At 49.1% G+C, this 12,699-nt stretch overlaps 1 protein-coding gene across 31 annotated transcripts in view; it reads right to left on the bottom strand.

Moving 5' to 3' along the window:
* The window catches only part of NRXN2 (neurexin 2), a 341,743-nt gene that overhangs the window by 183,583 nt on the left and 145,461 nt on the right, over positions 1–12,699 (bottom strand). For 18 of the 31 annotated variants that reach the window (XM_053369667.1, XM_053369668.1, XM_053369673.1 and 15 more), the window contains 2 exons: positions 8,736–9,037; positions 5,099–5,143 (listed from right to left, as the gene is read on the bottom strand). In XM_053369667.1, the coding sequence (XP_053225642.1) occupies positions 5,099–5,143; positions 8,736–9,037 (347 nt within the window). Of the gene's footprint in view, positions 1–5,098; positions 5,144–8,735; positions 9,038–12,196; positions 12,350–12,699 lie in introns of those variants that run through there. The other 13 variants (XM_053369669.1, XM_053369670.1, XM_053369674.1 and 10 more) reach the window with 3 other exon arrangements.

Raw genomic sequence — 12,699 nt, 5'->3', positions numbered from 1 at the left:
AATGTCAGTGGGGAGCTTCTCACCAGCAGAGTCCTTGGAAAGAGAGTGACGGTGGGGGGAAATTATAGGGGTCTCTAAGCAGAAACTGGCCAGGGGATGCTCCAGCTCTGGGCTCCCCACAACAAGCAGGGAGTGCTGGACTTGATGGCCTCCAATTCTATGATATGTTACCAATGTTTGGAACTGGGAGTTGAGAACATGAGACCATAAGAAGGATCCTGAAGCAGCAGGATCAGGCCAAAGGGAGTTTCTCTAGTCCACCATCCTTTTTCCCACAGCGCCCAAGCAGATGCCCTCATGGGGAGGCGCCCACAGTGACAACATGAGCACCGCAGGCTTCTCATGCTCTTCCTTCCCCAGCAAAAGGAAGTTAGGGAGGTGCTAGCTCTCCTACTGGAGGTGATATACAGCCATCATGACTACTAGGCAACGTTCTTAGATGGCGACCCTAGAGGAGGCTAGTGATGGGGATGGTTGGGACTAGGGTGTGTAAAAAATCTTGTGCAAGGTGAATCAGCTGAAACTGGGAATGTGCAAAGCAAGGGATTGCTGAAAGAATGCACATAGTCACCCACACAGAGGAAATACATCTCTGCGCAGAGACAACTCCTCCAGTTTCTCATGCCCACCTGGTCTGACTCCGCAAGCTTGCTTCTGGAAGAAATCCATGCAGATTTATAAAGCCAGAGGCAACCTTTCTTTCCACCAAAGTCCCATGGACAGAAAGAGGACAGACGAGGGATTCTCCCAGACTCTGAGGCAACCATGTTCTATTTCCCACGGGGCAACTGTGCCTGCCTCATGTGAGGCAGGATGGGAGAACTGTGTTTGTGTGTGTGTTCCCAGCGCCAGCTTTGGCGGCACAGATCAGTCATAGGAAGGGCACATCAGAGAAACAGCAGGAAGAGCAACCACCTCTTGGGTCTTCAGGCACCACTTCTCATTTTTTCAGTTTGGCACCAAAGAACCAAACCAGCAGGTGAGGGAAAACCTCTTGTCTTGCCACTCATCTAATTTGTGCCTCCCAGCAAACCAAGATGTTCACTGCAGGAAGGTAAGGGATGTTGTCAGCCAGGAGGGGTTCCAGAGCTCCATCGTGGCAGCCTCAGGATTTAGGTCCCAGATGTAGCCCTGAGCATGCAATGGCACCTAAAGTAGTTCCCATGCTTCCCAGTGTCTCTAGATGCACCAGGATGACAGGAACCATGGGAGCTACATTTCTCATATGCCCCAAATTCTCTCTAACCCAGAGCTAGGCTAGCTGATTAGGGCCTGATTAGCACTTGAACTAATACATGACCCAGATTGTTGTGCCAAGTGCCTAGCGGGCATTTTGGCATAATCTCCCCCTCTCCTAAAGCTGAAATTTGTACTGCGATGAAAGCCTCCATAGGCACATGTTCCTCCTGACACAAACAGCAACTTCATGGTACTGATGGTGGCAGTGTTGATTTTTCACCGGTCCAAAGCAGGAGGGAAACTTCCCCCATCCCAACACTACCACCAGCCAGCTGCTATTCACATTTTTAAAACATGCATGTTAATTGCATTGAGACCTTCACACCTTGCAGGAGCATGCAACTTCCAAGTATTGCTGGATTCCAATTCCCATCAGCCTCGGACAGCATGGCCTGGGATGATGGGAGTTGTAGTCCAGGAACATGTGGAGGGCCACAAGATCCATCCACGCCTGCACTAAGGCTTATTCCCCTCAGCCCTACTGAGCCACCCTGAACAAAATATTCAACCTACACACTATCATTCTCTCCCATCAGCAGGACCCAAAGAAGAGCCTGCAATTCTCACATAGGACATACACATGTCCTTACTACAAACACAGATGATTTTCAAATGGCTTTAACCAGCTTCGCTTCAAACATCCTTAGATGCTGCATTTCTGTAGGAGTGCTTGGACAGATGGACTAAGGGATCGAAGATCCCTTCACAGACCCACAAGCTCTTTTAGTCATCAATGAGCTGGACTACTCCAAAAAATGTGACAGTGGTATACAATTTGTAGTGCTTGGGTACACAAAAACACAGAGAGAAACATCCTCAGGGCCACGTTCACAGGAATTGCACTCCTAAGACCTTCTGATGTGTGAAATACCAAACGCAAACGAGAGCGCAATAACAAGTGCCCGGCTGGTCCAGCATTTGGTGTGCGCATCTTCCCAGCTGAACAGGCCTGAAGTTATATCCATCTGTAAATTATACAGAGAGCAGACTCGCTGGAATTAATGGATCTCAGTCACTGGCCATTGTTTTCAATGGGTCTACTCTGGGTAGAACGATCACTGGATACAACCCTTCTTCAGAAGCACCTTTTACACAGCCACAGCTCTACAGAGTGGGATACTGGTGGACTAAAATTCCCATCAGCCTCTGCAGCCAGCATGGCCAGTGCTCAGGAATGATGGGAAATGTAGTCTAGCAACATCTGGAGGGGCCTCGTGCTCATAGGATTCCGCACAGGATAAATTGTGCGGCCTTTTCTCCATCTCCAACTTCAAAATGCTTTTGTGCCAGGAAAAATATTTTTCAAAGGGGAGGCGGGAATGTGTGAGGTGAGAGAACTTCCACATTTAAAGACAGTCTACACCTCAGTGCCAGTAGCTGGGAAGCAACAGCAGGAGCGGGTTATGAACTTCAAGCCCTGCTTGTGGACACCCCCAGAGGCACCTGGCTGCCACTGAAGCAGGATGCTGGACTAGTAAGGCCTTTGGTCTGATCCAGCAGCATAATAAGTTGCTCTGATGTTCTTAAGCCTGCATCCAGGATTCAAGACAAACTGGGTGGGGCAGGGGGACAGTTAATGCCTAGACTGTGGGGTTGATGCACACAAGACTCACACACCCTAAACCCTAAGCAGGAAGAGACTGTCTCAGATGCCTGCCTGCTCATAGTCCCTCTCACCATGCACACACATGTCCACACCTATGCGCCTGCATTCAGCACAGCTTCTCCCCCAGCAACCCCATTGTAACCTTACAGTGCTCCTGTTTGAAATGGCCAAGTTGTGAAGTTGGCACGCCATGCAGGGCAGAAAGAGGGGTGGGACTGGTAGAGTGTGGGAGAAGGGCAGGAGGAGGTGGAGGAGGAGGAGGAAGGGTAAAGGAAAGGGGTGGGTGGACAGTGTGCGACACAGAGTGTTAGTTTCAGCCCCAGAGAAATGCTCTGAAAATAAAAACTGGACACAGAAGCTACATGCCCAAAGCAATCCTAGCATGCCATGCAGTATGGAGGGCCGGCAGCAGGACCCCAGGGGAGGGGAACAAGATCCAGGGCAGCCAGTGTGGTCAAGCACTACCTTGACAGGCCCAAGCCCATCACAGGGCAGACCCTTTCAAGCCACCCAAAGGGAGGGTACTCAAAGGGGGAAGCAATTGTAGTCCAATTACCCACGGGCAGGGTTCTCCTAACTCAGGAGGGGAACTTCAGCCCTCCAACCTCTGCCCCCGTGCCATGCCACAGCACAAGGGAAACTCCTTTTGTATTTCCCTATAAGCTCACCTTCCTGTTCCTCCACCCCATATCAAAGTGTCCCTCCCCTCCAATACTCCCACCTCCACCCTGCTGGCTGCCCATTGCTGTCCTTCCCTGGGGGGCAGCTGGGGTCACAGCACAGGTGTAACAGCGCACAGAAGTTGCTTCATGGGATGGTGTTTTCCATGGATTTTTTTTGGGGGGGTGGGGATAGGGAGGGGAAGGGTAAAAAGTAAAGTCATAAAATAAAATGTTTTTAAAGTGCTCACAAATTTTTTTTTTGTTCATTTGTTTTGAGTTGGTAATGGCAGAGGGGGGGTGTTAAGAGAGCAAGTTTCCTGCACATCTGCAAATTTGAGGGGTGGGAGGAATGCTCAAAGTACTTACAGAGGAGGAAGGCTGGAGAGAGACATCTAGCCCTCCATGAAGACGCCACTCTGGGGGGTGGACCTGGTGGCCTCCACTTGCTGTTTTGTTGGGCTGCAACTCACAGCAGCCCCAGGAGCTGGCATGGAAGCTGGAGCCTAGTAACATCTGGATCCCACCCCCCGCAGGTTGGGGAAGAGCGCTGCTCGAGGCCTGTACTTATACCCGAGATGGCAAGCCGACATCATTGACTGGGGATGTTTTCCCCGCCTTTTTGGAGGCTCTGAGATTTTTTGCCCAGTGGGGAAGTGGAACTTTCCTTCTCTTGCTAGCCAGTGGCTTTGTACACCCCCCACCCCACTCTAGACTTTTTCTTTTATGCCTATCTTGCACTACCCTGTCTGGCAGTGGTGGCGACAGGCAAGCAGGAACTGTTTGTAACTCTGTGAGTGGCAAAGGGCTCTCTGGCTGGCAGAGCAGGTGGAGGGGAGGAGCAGAGGAGCATCTTCTTATCCCGCTCCTTCGTGCCCAGAACAGAGAGCAAGCAGGCTGGGAAATGCCTGACACCTTCCCCTGCCAGTCCCCGGCTGGCTAGTTAACAGAAAGGGAGGCTAGTAACTTTTACAGGCATATTTGCAAGGCAGGGGATTGCACTCTGAGACAGGGCAGGGCTTCTCTCAAACAAGGCTTTCTGACAATTCAGTTTGGATATGTTAAGAGTGTTGAACAAGAACCAATGAAACCCAAGTTCAAATCCCTTAAAAAATAAAAATCTTGCCATGAAGCAAGATTATCTATCAGCCTAACCTACTTCACAGGCATCTTGTGAGGATAAAATGTGGGTTGGAGGGCCATGTACAGTGCCTTAACCTGCATGGAGGAAAGGCAGCATGTATTAGAAAATGGGATAAATAAATAATTTTGATTACAGGCAATTTGAAGCTTCTTTTGGCCACCTAGCATTATGTGCCAACCTTTGGGCCTGAAGCGACTTCCAGACTCCAAGTCAGCCAGTGGCTCTTTGGTTGCTTGTTAAATTCATACCAATGCAAGTCACCTTCTTTGGGGGAAATAATTTCTAAAATTAAACTCTCTCTGTGTGTGCATGTTCTAGTGTGTTTTAATTTTTTTCCAAAACAACAATAATTTTCAAAACCCAATTAATGAATTAAAAAAATAAGGAAGGGAGGGAGAGAGGTAAAACCCACGGCAAACCAAATGATTAGACAATTAGACTGATATCTACCAGGTAATGCAGTTTGTTTACCATAGCGTGTCCAATTCCTGCGTGCTGTATGCATTAAAAAAAAACAACAACGAAAAAACGAAAAACCAAAACAACGAGAGGGGGAGGGGGATAAACAGGGAAAAAAATGACCAACCATGAAACTTCAAGGGAGATTTTTTTTTTAATAAAGAAAGAGAAATAAATCCCCCCAGTTCCTGTGACCAACAAAATAAAAGACACTAAACCACACAACCCTTCCCCGCCGCTCGAGAGCACCAGCCTCACCACCCCACACTCACCCCCAAACCCCCAGAACTTCCTAGGCCTTGGTTAGTAAGGAAAAAACAGAACAAAATGAAAGACTGGAAAAGGAAAAGAAACAACTGACATTCCGTGGATGGCACAAAGGTTAGTTCTGGTTTCTCCGGCTGAGAAGTCGAATCTCCCCCCACCCCGCTCTGTCCCGCCACCCCAGAAGCGTGTTAGTAACACACAACAACGAAAGTTGCCAAGGCAATCTCTAACAAGGTGGTTTGGGGGGTGGGAGGGTGAGGGTGAGGGGGAGTGGAAGGATGGAGGAACACAGCACGGCCCATGTTAGCAGTATTAGTAGTTCCTAGGCGGCCAGTTTGGAGAGGGGAGAAGGGGCAGGAGGGGAAGAAGAGGGCGGTGGGCCCAGCTGGATGTGACCCACTCATGATGGCCTTTGTGTCTGTGGTGTGGTGGTGATGGGGGCGTCTGGGGGGCCTAAGGGTCCAAGTGCTTCTTAGGAAAGAGAGCAGCCAGAGATGCCATGGGGGAGACAGAATGCCCTTCCCCAGGCATAAACCAAGGCTGAGTCGATGCTTTCTTTGCAAAAAAAAGGAGACAAGAAATCCATCAAGAGGATTAGCAGACAGATAGAGAGAAAGACAGAGAGAGCAGGAGCTGTCAAAGAATGAGGGAGGGGTCCCTGTTCTGTGAATCCAAAGACAGCAAAGGGGGCAGATTCAAAGCCCTCCTGTAGCCCCTGTGCATTGGCTTATTGCTCCAAAGCCAGGAACCCCATGGACAACCTTCGTCAGTTCTTTCCCGACCAGCTGGGAAGCAGGCATGCCCTCGCAGGCAGCCTACAGAGCAGTGGAAAGGCCCCTACCCCTGTTCAGAAGCACTCTTCTTCTCCCCCCTGCTCAGACAGGACACCCCCGGCTTTCAGGTTGCTTTAACAGCTCCACCAAAGAAAAGCCCCCCCCCCCTCCCACCCCATTAGGTCTCCACTGCCACCACCATCCAGTCTCTCCCACATCTTGATTTCCACAGCCTGGCTTGAGCTGGAGTTCACTCTGTTTTCCAGCACCACCACTCTGGAACATGTGAAATGATTGAGAGTGTTTCTGAGCCCACTACAGGGTGTCCTTCACTCACCACTGAGTGGCCATAATACATGTTGAAATGAGGTGGGTGTTTTTGTGTGTGTTTGCAACTTGGACATTTGCATGAGTATTGCATTCACTCCCCCCCCCCCAGTTTCAGAAATCAAGAAGTCCGCTTGTACTCACATCCAGACACACCGTGTCCCCTTCACCGTTTCTCCACATTCATCCAAATCCCAACATTTCTTTTTAGCTGCTAGCTTGTCCCCGCCTCTTCCCACCCTTCTCCAGGCTAAAGGGTGGAGAACAAGAGGCGGGGACAGGACCCCTTATAACTTGTTGCCCCTTAGGATTCACAGAACAAGACTCCGCTTTCTCCTTCCCGCACCAGTCTTCCAGCCCAAACAGAACCCTCCATATTCAACATACTGTCCAGTCATGGGAAACACCAAAAATCCAGCCAGCAAAGCAACACCCTGTAAATAGAACAATGCCAAGATGGGGAATGGGAACACCATCCTGTGGTCCAGACACCAAGCAGAGGAGGGGGCGGGGGGAGAAGCAGATTCATTTTTGCCCTTTCATAAATCAGCTCTGCAGCGCAACCAAAGATGGCTCAACTACACTGACTTGTTCTCCCCTTAAGGTACTGCACAGCCACCAACTTGTTCTAACAGGGCTGGGGATCTTCAGGCCCAAGGGTCAAATGTGGCCCTCCAAGCCTCATAATCTGGACCTCAAGATTCTCTCCAGGCCACACCCCTCATTGCCCTAATTCACCTTCTCTGAGTGCTTTTGCCTGGTTGAAATATTTCCTTTGATACTGCCTCTTGCTTGACTGGGTGGAAGAAAGGAGGGAATAAAGGGGGGCTCTGACTTTTTCATGGCTGGAACATGGCCTAATGTACAAAGGTAAAGGTCACCATCTGTTGCTCTACCCTTTTTTGCTTCTGGGGGCCACATGCCAGTGGTGGGCATGGTGCAGTCCTTGGCCTGAAACTGGTTCCCCCTCCATGCATTAGAGTGTTTTAAATCAAGAACATGTTGTCACATACCAGGCTATGGCTCCATGCAAAGGAACCCATTGCTGGCAGCAGAGAGCTGAATGGGAGGTGTGGTTTGGATCCACTCAAGACAGCTCATAACAGAGGCACAGGGCAAGGGGGCAAGGCTTTCCTCATATCCCTTTGGGGTCAACTATGCCACAGCAGCAGGCACCACACTGCTCCAGAGGTGAAAAAGGTAGTGAGTTGGGAGTTGCCAGACTGAGTGAAGGTTGTAGCCGTAGCAATGGAGGGAAGTCACCAAGTTTTCCCCTTCACCCACCAGAAGTTCCTTGCTGCAAAGGAAGGTGGCCAGAAGGGGGAACAGCTGTGCAGAGAGGGGCAAGATAGAAGAAGAGGAGTGGTTTTGGGAAGGACAACCTCCTAAAAATGAGAGATGTCCCTGGTACTGGGCAGCCAAGGGAAGCACAGAGGGTGGAAGAGCAGGTTGGGTGCCACTGGCTTGGCCTGGAAAAGGAGGTGAGGGGGAGGGCTCTGTTGGGCTGCAGAAGAAGAATGGCATACCCTTAGCTGAGCAAAGCCCACACACCCTGCTTTTGGCACCAGACTCCAGCTTTGGCACGTGAAGAGGAACAGGAATGGCTTTTGAACCAAAACAGTGTGCTCAGACTCATACAGAACTGGGTGAGGGGGCTATCTGGTCCATTTGGTCCTTTAGAGGAAGGGAGAAGCAGTTCTGGGCCCAGCTCAGCCCAGCCCTCCTGGCTCCACTCTGCTTATCCTAAGCCATGACCCTGCAGAGCTGAAGGACACTACCCTCTGCCATCAGCCAAGGGGCTGCTCTCCCCACCTCCCAGGAAGACCACCATGGCAAGGAGGAGGCCAAGCTGGCCCCAGAGAGCAGCCAGAGAAGCTCTGTAAACTAAGAAACAGTGCCTGAATTTGCTCCCCACCCTTCCAGACCCCTTTCCTTCCATGTCTTATCTTTTAAATTGTACACCTGATGGGAGTTGTCTTTATTATTATTAATCTGTGAACCACCCTTGTGAGCCCCTCCTCTGCACAATTCCCACTCCCTCCCCAAAAGAAGGGATAACTCAATCTCTTGCGGAAAGGAGGGATTAGACTCCAGACCCGTCCTCTTGCTGGTGTCTGGCTTATGGTGTCTTGGCTAGAACAACCCAAAGTGCTGTTCTCACCCCAGAGAGTGTGCTGCAACTTAGAGCCCAGGGCCTCTATCCCATGCACACACCTGCCCACCTCCCTCAGCATGAAGCCATGCAGGTAGCAGCAGCTCACCTGGCGCAGGTTCCTGGTTACGCGGATGTCGTGCCAATTGTTGTCGTTGAACTTGCCATTGACGGGCTCCACCAGTGCCTCAAACGCCCCCGAGCCCAGGTTGATGACCAGCCAGACAGCGCCGCTCTTGAGCGACAGGTTGACGTAGTCCGCCGACTTGCCAGTGTGGAGCATCAGGCCGTTGCGCTGCAGGGTGCGGAAGGAGAGGGTGATCTCGTCGGTGCTGCTCTGGATGGGGTTGTGGGACAGGTCGTAGCAGAAGAACTCGTTCCCCTTGAACGTCGCCACAAACTCTTCTTTCCCTGCAGGGGAGGAGGAGGAGAGACCGAGAGAGAGGGTGCCAGGGGCAGAGAGTGAGTGGCACTGTGCACACGATGGATGCGAGAACAGCCTCCCGCAGCTCACCCTCAGGGCTTCCTGCTATAGCAACAGCTCCTCTCCTTGCACATGCAGCCCTTTCAGTGCACTGCACAGAATGCAACAGTGAAACCGCTGGGCCACTGGCATTAGGAGACTGATGGACAGCGGGAGGCCTGTGCAGACGATGCTTGCAGATTAAAAAACCCGGCAGATGCTGTGGCTTTTCCTGCATACTTCAAGCCTGAGCGTGATTTATTCTTAAAATTCAGTTGGAAAAGCTGATGGTTAGCAGCAAACCCAAACGCTTTTAGGATCATGCAAGTTACTCCTGGTGCATTTACATCCCATCTTTCCTCCAATGAGCTGAAAGTGGCATATACATGGTTCTTTCCTTGCCTCCATTTTATTCGCAGAACAACCCTGAGAGGTAGGCTGGGCTGAGGGAATGAGTGACTGGCCCAAGGTCACCCAATGAGCTTCATGGATGAGTGAGGACTTAAGCTCTGGTCCTACTCCTATTTGCCATTACTGTACACCATTACATCGTGTGTGTGTGTGTGTGTGTGTGTGTGTGTGTGTGTGTGTGTGTGTTTTAAATAAAATAACAGTCGTAGGAGAGCCCCACCACCACCTTTTGTACTGAGACCACAGCAAGGGCATTGGAATAACTTCCCTCTTCCCCCTGCAGCACCCACAACTTCAAAAACAAAAACAACGCAACAATTTTCTTCTTGGTATGTTCGTCTGGATTTTTACCAAGGGCTCTCTCCCTGCTCCTGACCAAATATTTTGATTTAGGGTAGCTACTTACATACCCACCACCATAAAGTATGACACATATTTGGATATGCTAATCTATAGGCATAGATGCAAATGTAGAAATAATTGCGGTAAATTTAAACAGAAATGCAATCTGTGCCATTGTAGTGGGGAACAAGATTTAGTGAGGGGGCCTTTCTAGCCTTCCCTCACTCTAAGGGCTCATTATCTTTAATCTGGGTGGATAGGGGGTGCCTTCAAGTGTTCCCACTTTAGCCACAGGGCATCCAACAGCAACCAGAATAAAATTCGGATGAGGATGACAGTAGCAGGTATAACTGAGTTACCAGAGTTTTACAGAGCTCCCCGCTCCCATGCTCAAAATAAACCCTTCTTTGCATCTTTGGAGAGTCAAGCAGCCCCTGCCCCACCCTTCCTGAAGCCAGCTGTGCCCACAGCTAAGGCTTGCGCTCCGGATGCCTCTTCTCTCCCCCCCCCCCGAAAAAAACACTTACTCAGTTCTGACTGGGGTGTGCGCATGAGAAAGCTGCGATTTCACTGCCTTCCAACTGAAATTAGTAACACCCCCCACTTCATGCTTTCTCACCCCCACCCCATATGCACAGAGTAAATGTCCCTCTTCTCCCCATGACACCTGCCAATTAACTTGCCATCCTTTGGCGCCTGGGAAACAATTTCTGCTGTCTTTCCCGCTCCCTTCAGCCCCACAATCATTGTGTCACTGAAAGTCATTTGCTCCTGAAGCCCAGGCGGGTTTATTTAAGAAGGAAGAAGGGAAAGAGAAAATGGAGGGGTGGGGGGGGTGGAGACAGAGACAGGAGATGGGTGTGTGTCAAGGTTTCTCTTTTTTTATCTTATCCCTCAAATTGTTACTGCATTAAAAATGGCCCAAGCTGCGAGCCTGCAGCACTTGAGGGCTGTGCCTGAAACAAGGAAGGACAGCTGAGCCCTTGGTGGGTTGGACATGAAGAGAAAGAAAGAAAAAAAAGAGAATGAGAGAGAGAACGGGTACATATATGAGTGTACAAACACCAATGTGGGGTCCAAGGCACTGCTTTGCCACCTTTACCGAGTACATGGATCTCAGTAGCAATATTTCAAAGTGGGGGATTAATACTCCAAATAAGGAAATACACCCATGTAACTAGTATCTACCATTTTGTGTTACTCTAAGAGAAGCCAGATAGCTCAGTCGGTAGAGGATGAGACTCTTAATCTCAGGATCGAGGGTTTGAGCCCCAGGTGGGGCAAAGCAGTCCTGCATTGCAGGGGGTTGGACTAGATAACCCTCAGGACCCCTTCCAACTCTACAATTCTATGATTCTATGGTGACTGAGGAGTCACAAAGCCTGGGTTGACATGCACTTTGGGGGCACATTCATATCCCCCTCCCCCACAGCGAAGTTTCAAGCCAGTGTGGTTCACATCTATGCCACAAAAGCACTGCCTTGGGAAGTTGACACAGGAATTCTCAGGTGTGTGGGGGGACTCTGTAATATCTTCTTCAATTTTGTAAGAAACATTTTTGGACAAGGAGGTAAAATAGAGGACAGCCCCCCATCAGCTTTCCCCACATTTTGAATACTGAACTAGAATAACAGAATCATAGAATCATAGAATTTAAAGGGATTCCAAGGGTCATCTAGCCCAATCCCCTGCAATGCAGGAAAATGTAAGAAAACTAGAAAATTGTTTAAGAGATCAGCCTTAAAAATGTTAAGGGAGGAAATGGACAACAGCCATGAGATGAATCACCGATTAAAACTTTAAAAAAACAACAACCAATGTGTTTTTTTAACTAGATAAAACCTGATTTATTGATACACAAACTTCATCTGCATCATTACTGCTGTTTTTCAGTCTGGTGAAACAGAAATCTGTTTTTAAAATTCAAATAATACTCTTGCAGCAGAATCATGGTGGTGTTGGATTTCACAGATTAGTTTCCAAATCGAATCAAGTTTATAATGCTTAGCCAAAGGGCTTGGACAGGCATTCAGCAGCACCATAAAAATCAAGTGGAACGTATTCCCTGGAATTCTTAAAACATCACCTATAGCTGACTAATAGAAAAGAAAAGTTGGCTACCAAGGTCTGCCACAGTTTGTGGGCTTCTGCACATCCACAGACCAAAGCACACGAACAGAAAGCAGCCTTGAACTTCCTGAGTTAGCACATTCTTTTCTTTTAAATGTCTTTCTTTTCTTAATACCTTTAACACGGCAACATTTATCTATTACTACCCATAATCATGCTTCTACATTAGTGTTATTGCAGCAACAGTAAAATACAACAAAGTTTTGCAGATTGTTAACTGCTACCTGTAAAATTCTGCAGGGACTTGGGAAAATGCAGAGAAGTGGTCGCTGCAGAGGATGGTTTTATCACAACAACTTTAGTATGAAAGAAGTACTCAAGCGGAGGGCTGCCAGACCCTTTCAAGGCTGCCAGAGCACGTCTGGCTTGTGCGGAGCTTTGAGAGAGGGAGAGGGAAGTATCGCTTGAGCTGCAAATAAAACCTGGGTCAGAACTGCTGCAGATTCTAGCACAGCCTTCACCAACCTGATGCTCTCCATATGTTTTGCACTACAGTTCCCATCAGTGCTGGCTGGAGTTGTAGCCTAAGATATCTTGAGGGCAACAGGTTGATGAATGAAGGCTGTTCTACTAAGTATGCTAAATACATACTCAGAAAATGAGTGCTGTTCTCAGTATTGCATGACAAACTGCAGAACAGCAAAATTTAGCAATGAACTCCGTATCACATAATTTGCCCCTACTTGACCCGTTTAATCCCTGTAAGAAAGTCAAAATGAATTTAGCT

This window comes from Podarcis raffonei, chromosome 16 (genome assembly GCF_027172205.1).
Source record: "Podarcis raffonei isolate rPodRaf1 chromosome 16, rPodRaf1.pri, whole genome shotgun sequence".
Lineage (NCBI taxonomy): Eukaryota > Metazoa > Chordata > Lepidosauria > Squamata > Lacertidae > Podarcis > Podarcis raffonei.
This window is presented reverse-complemented; position numbering and strand designations above follow the sequence as displayed.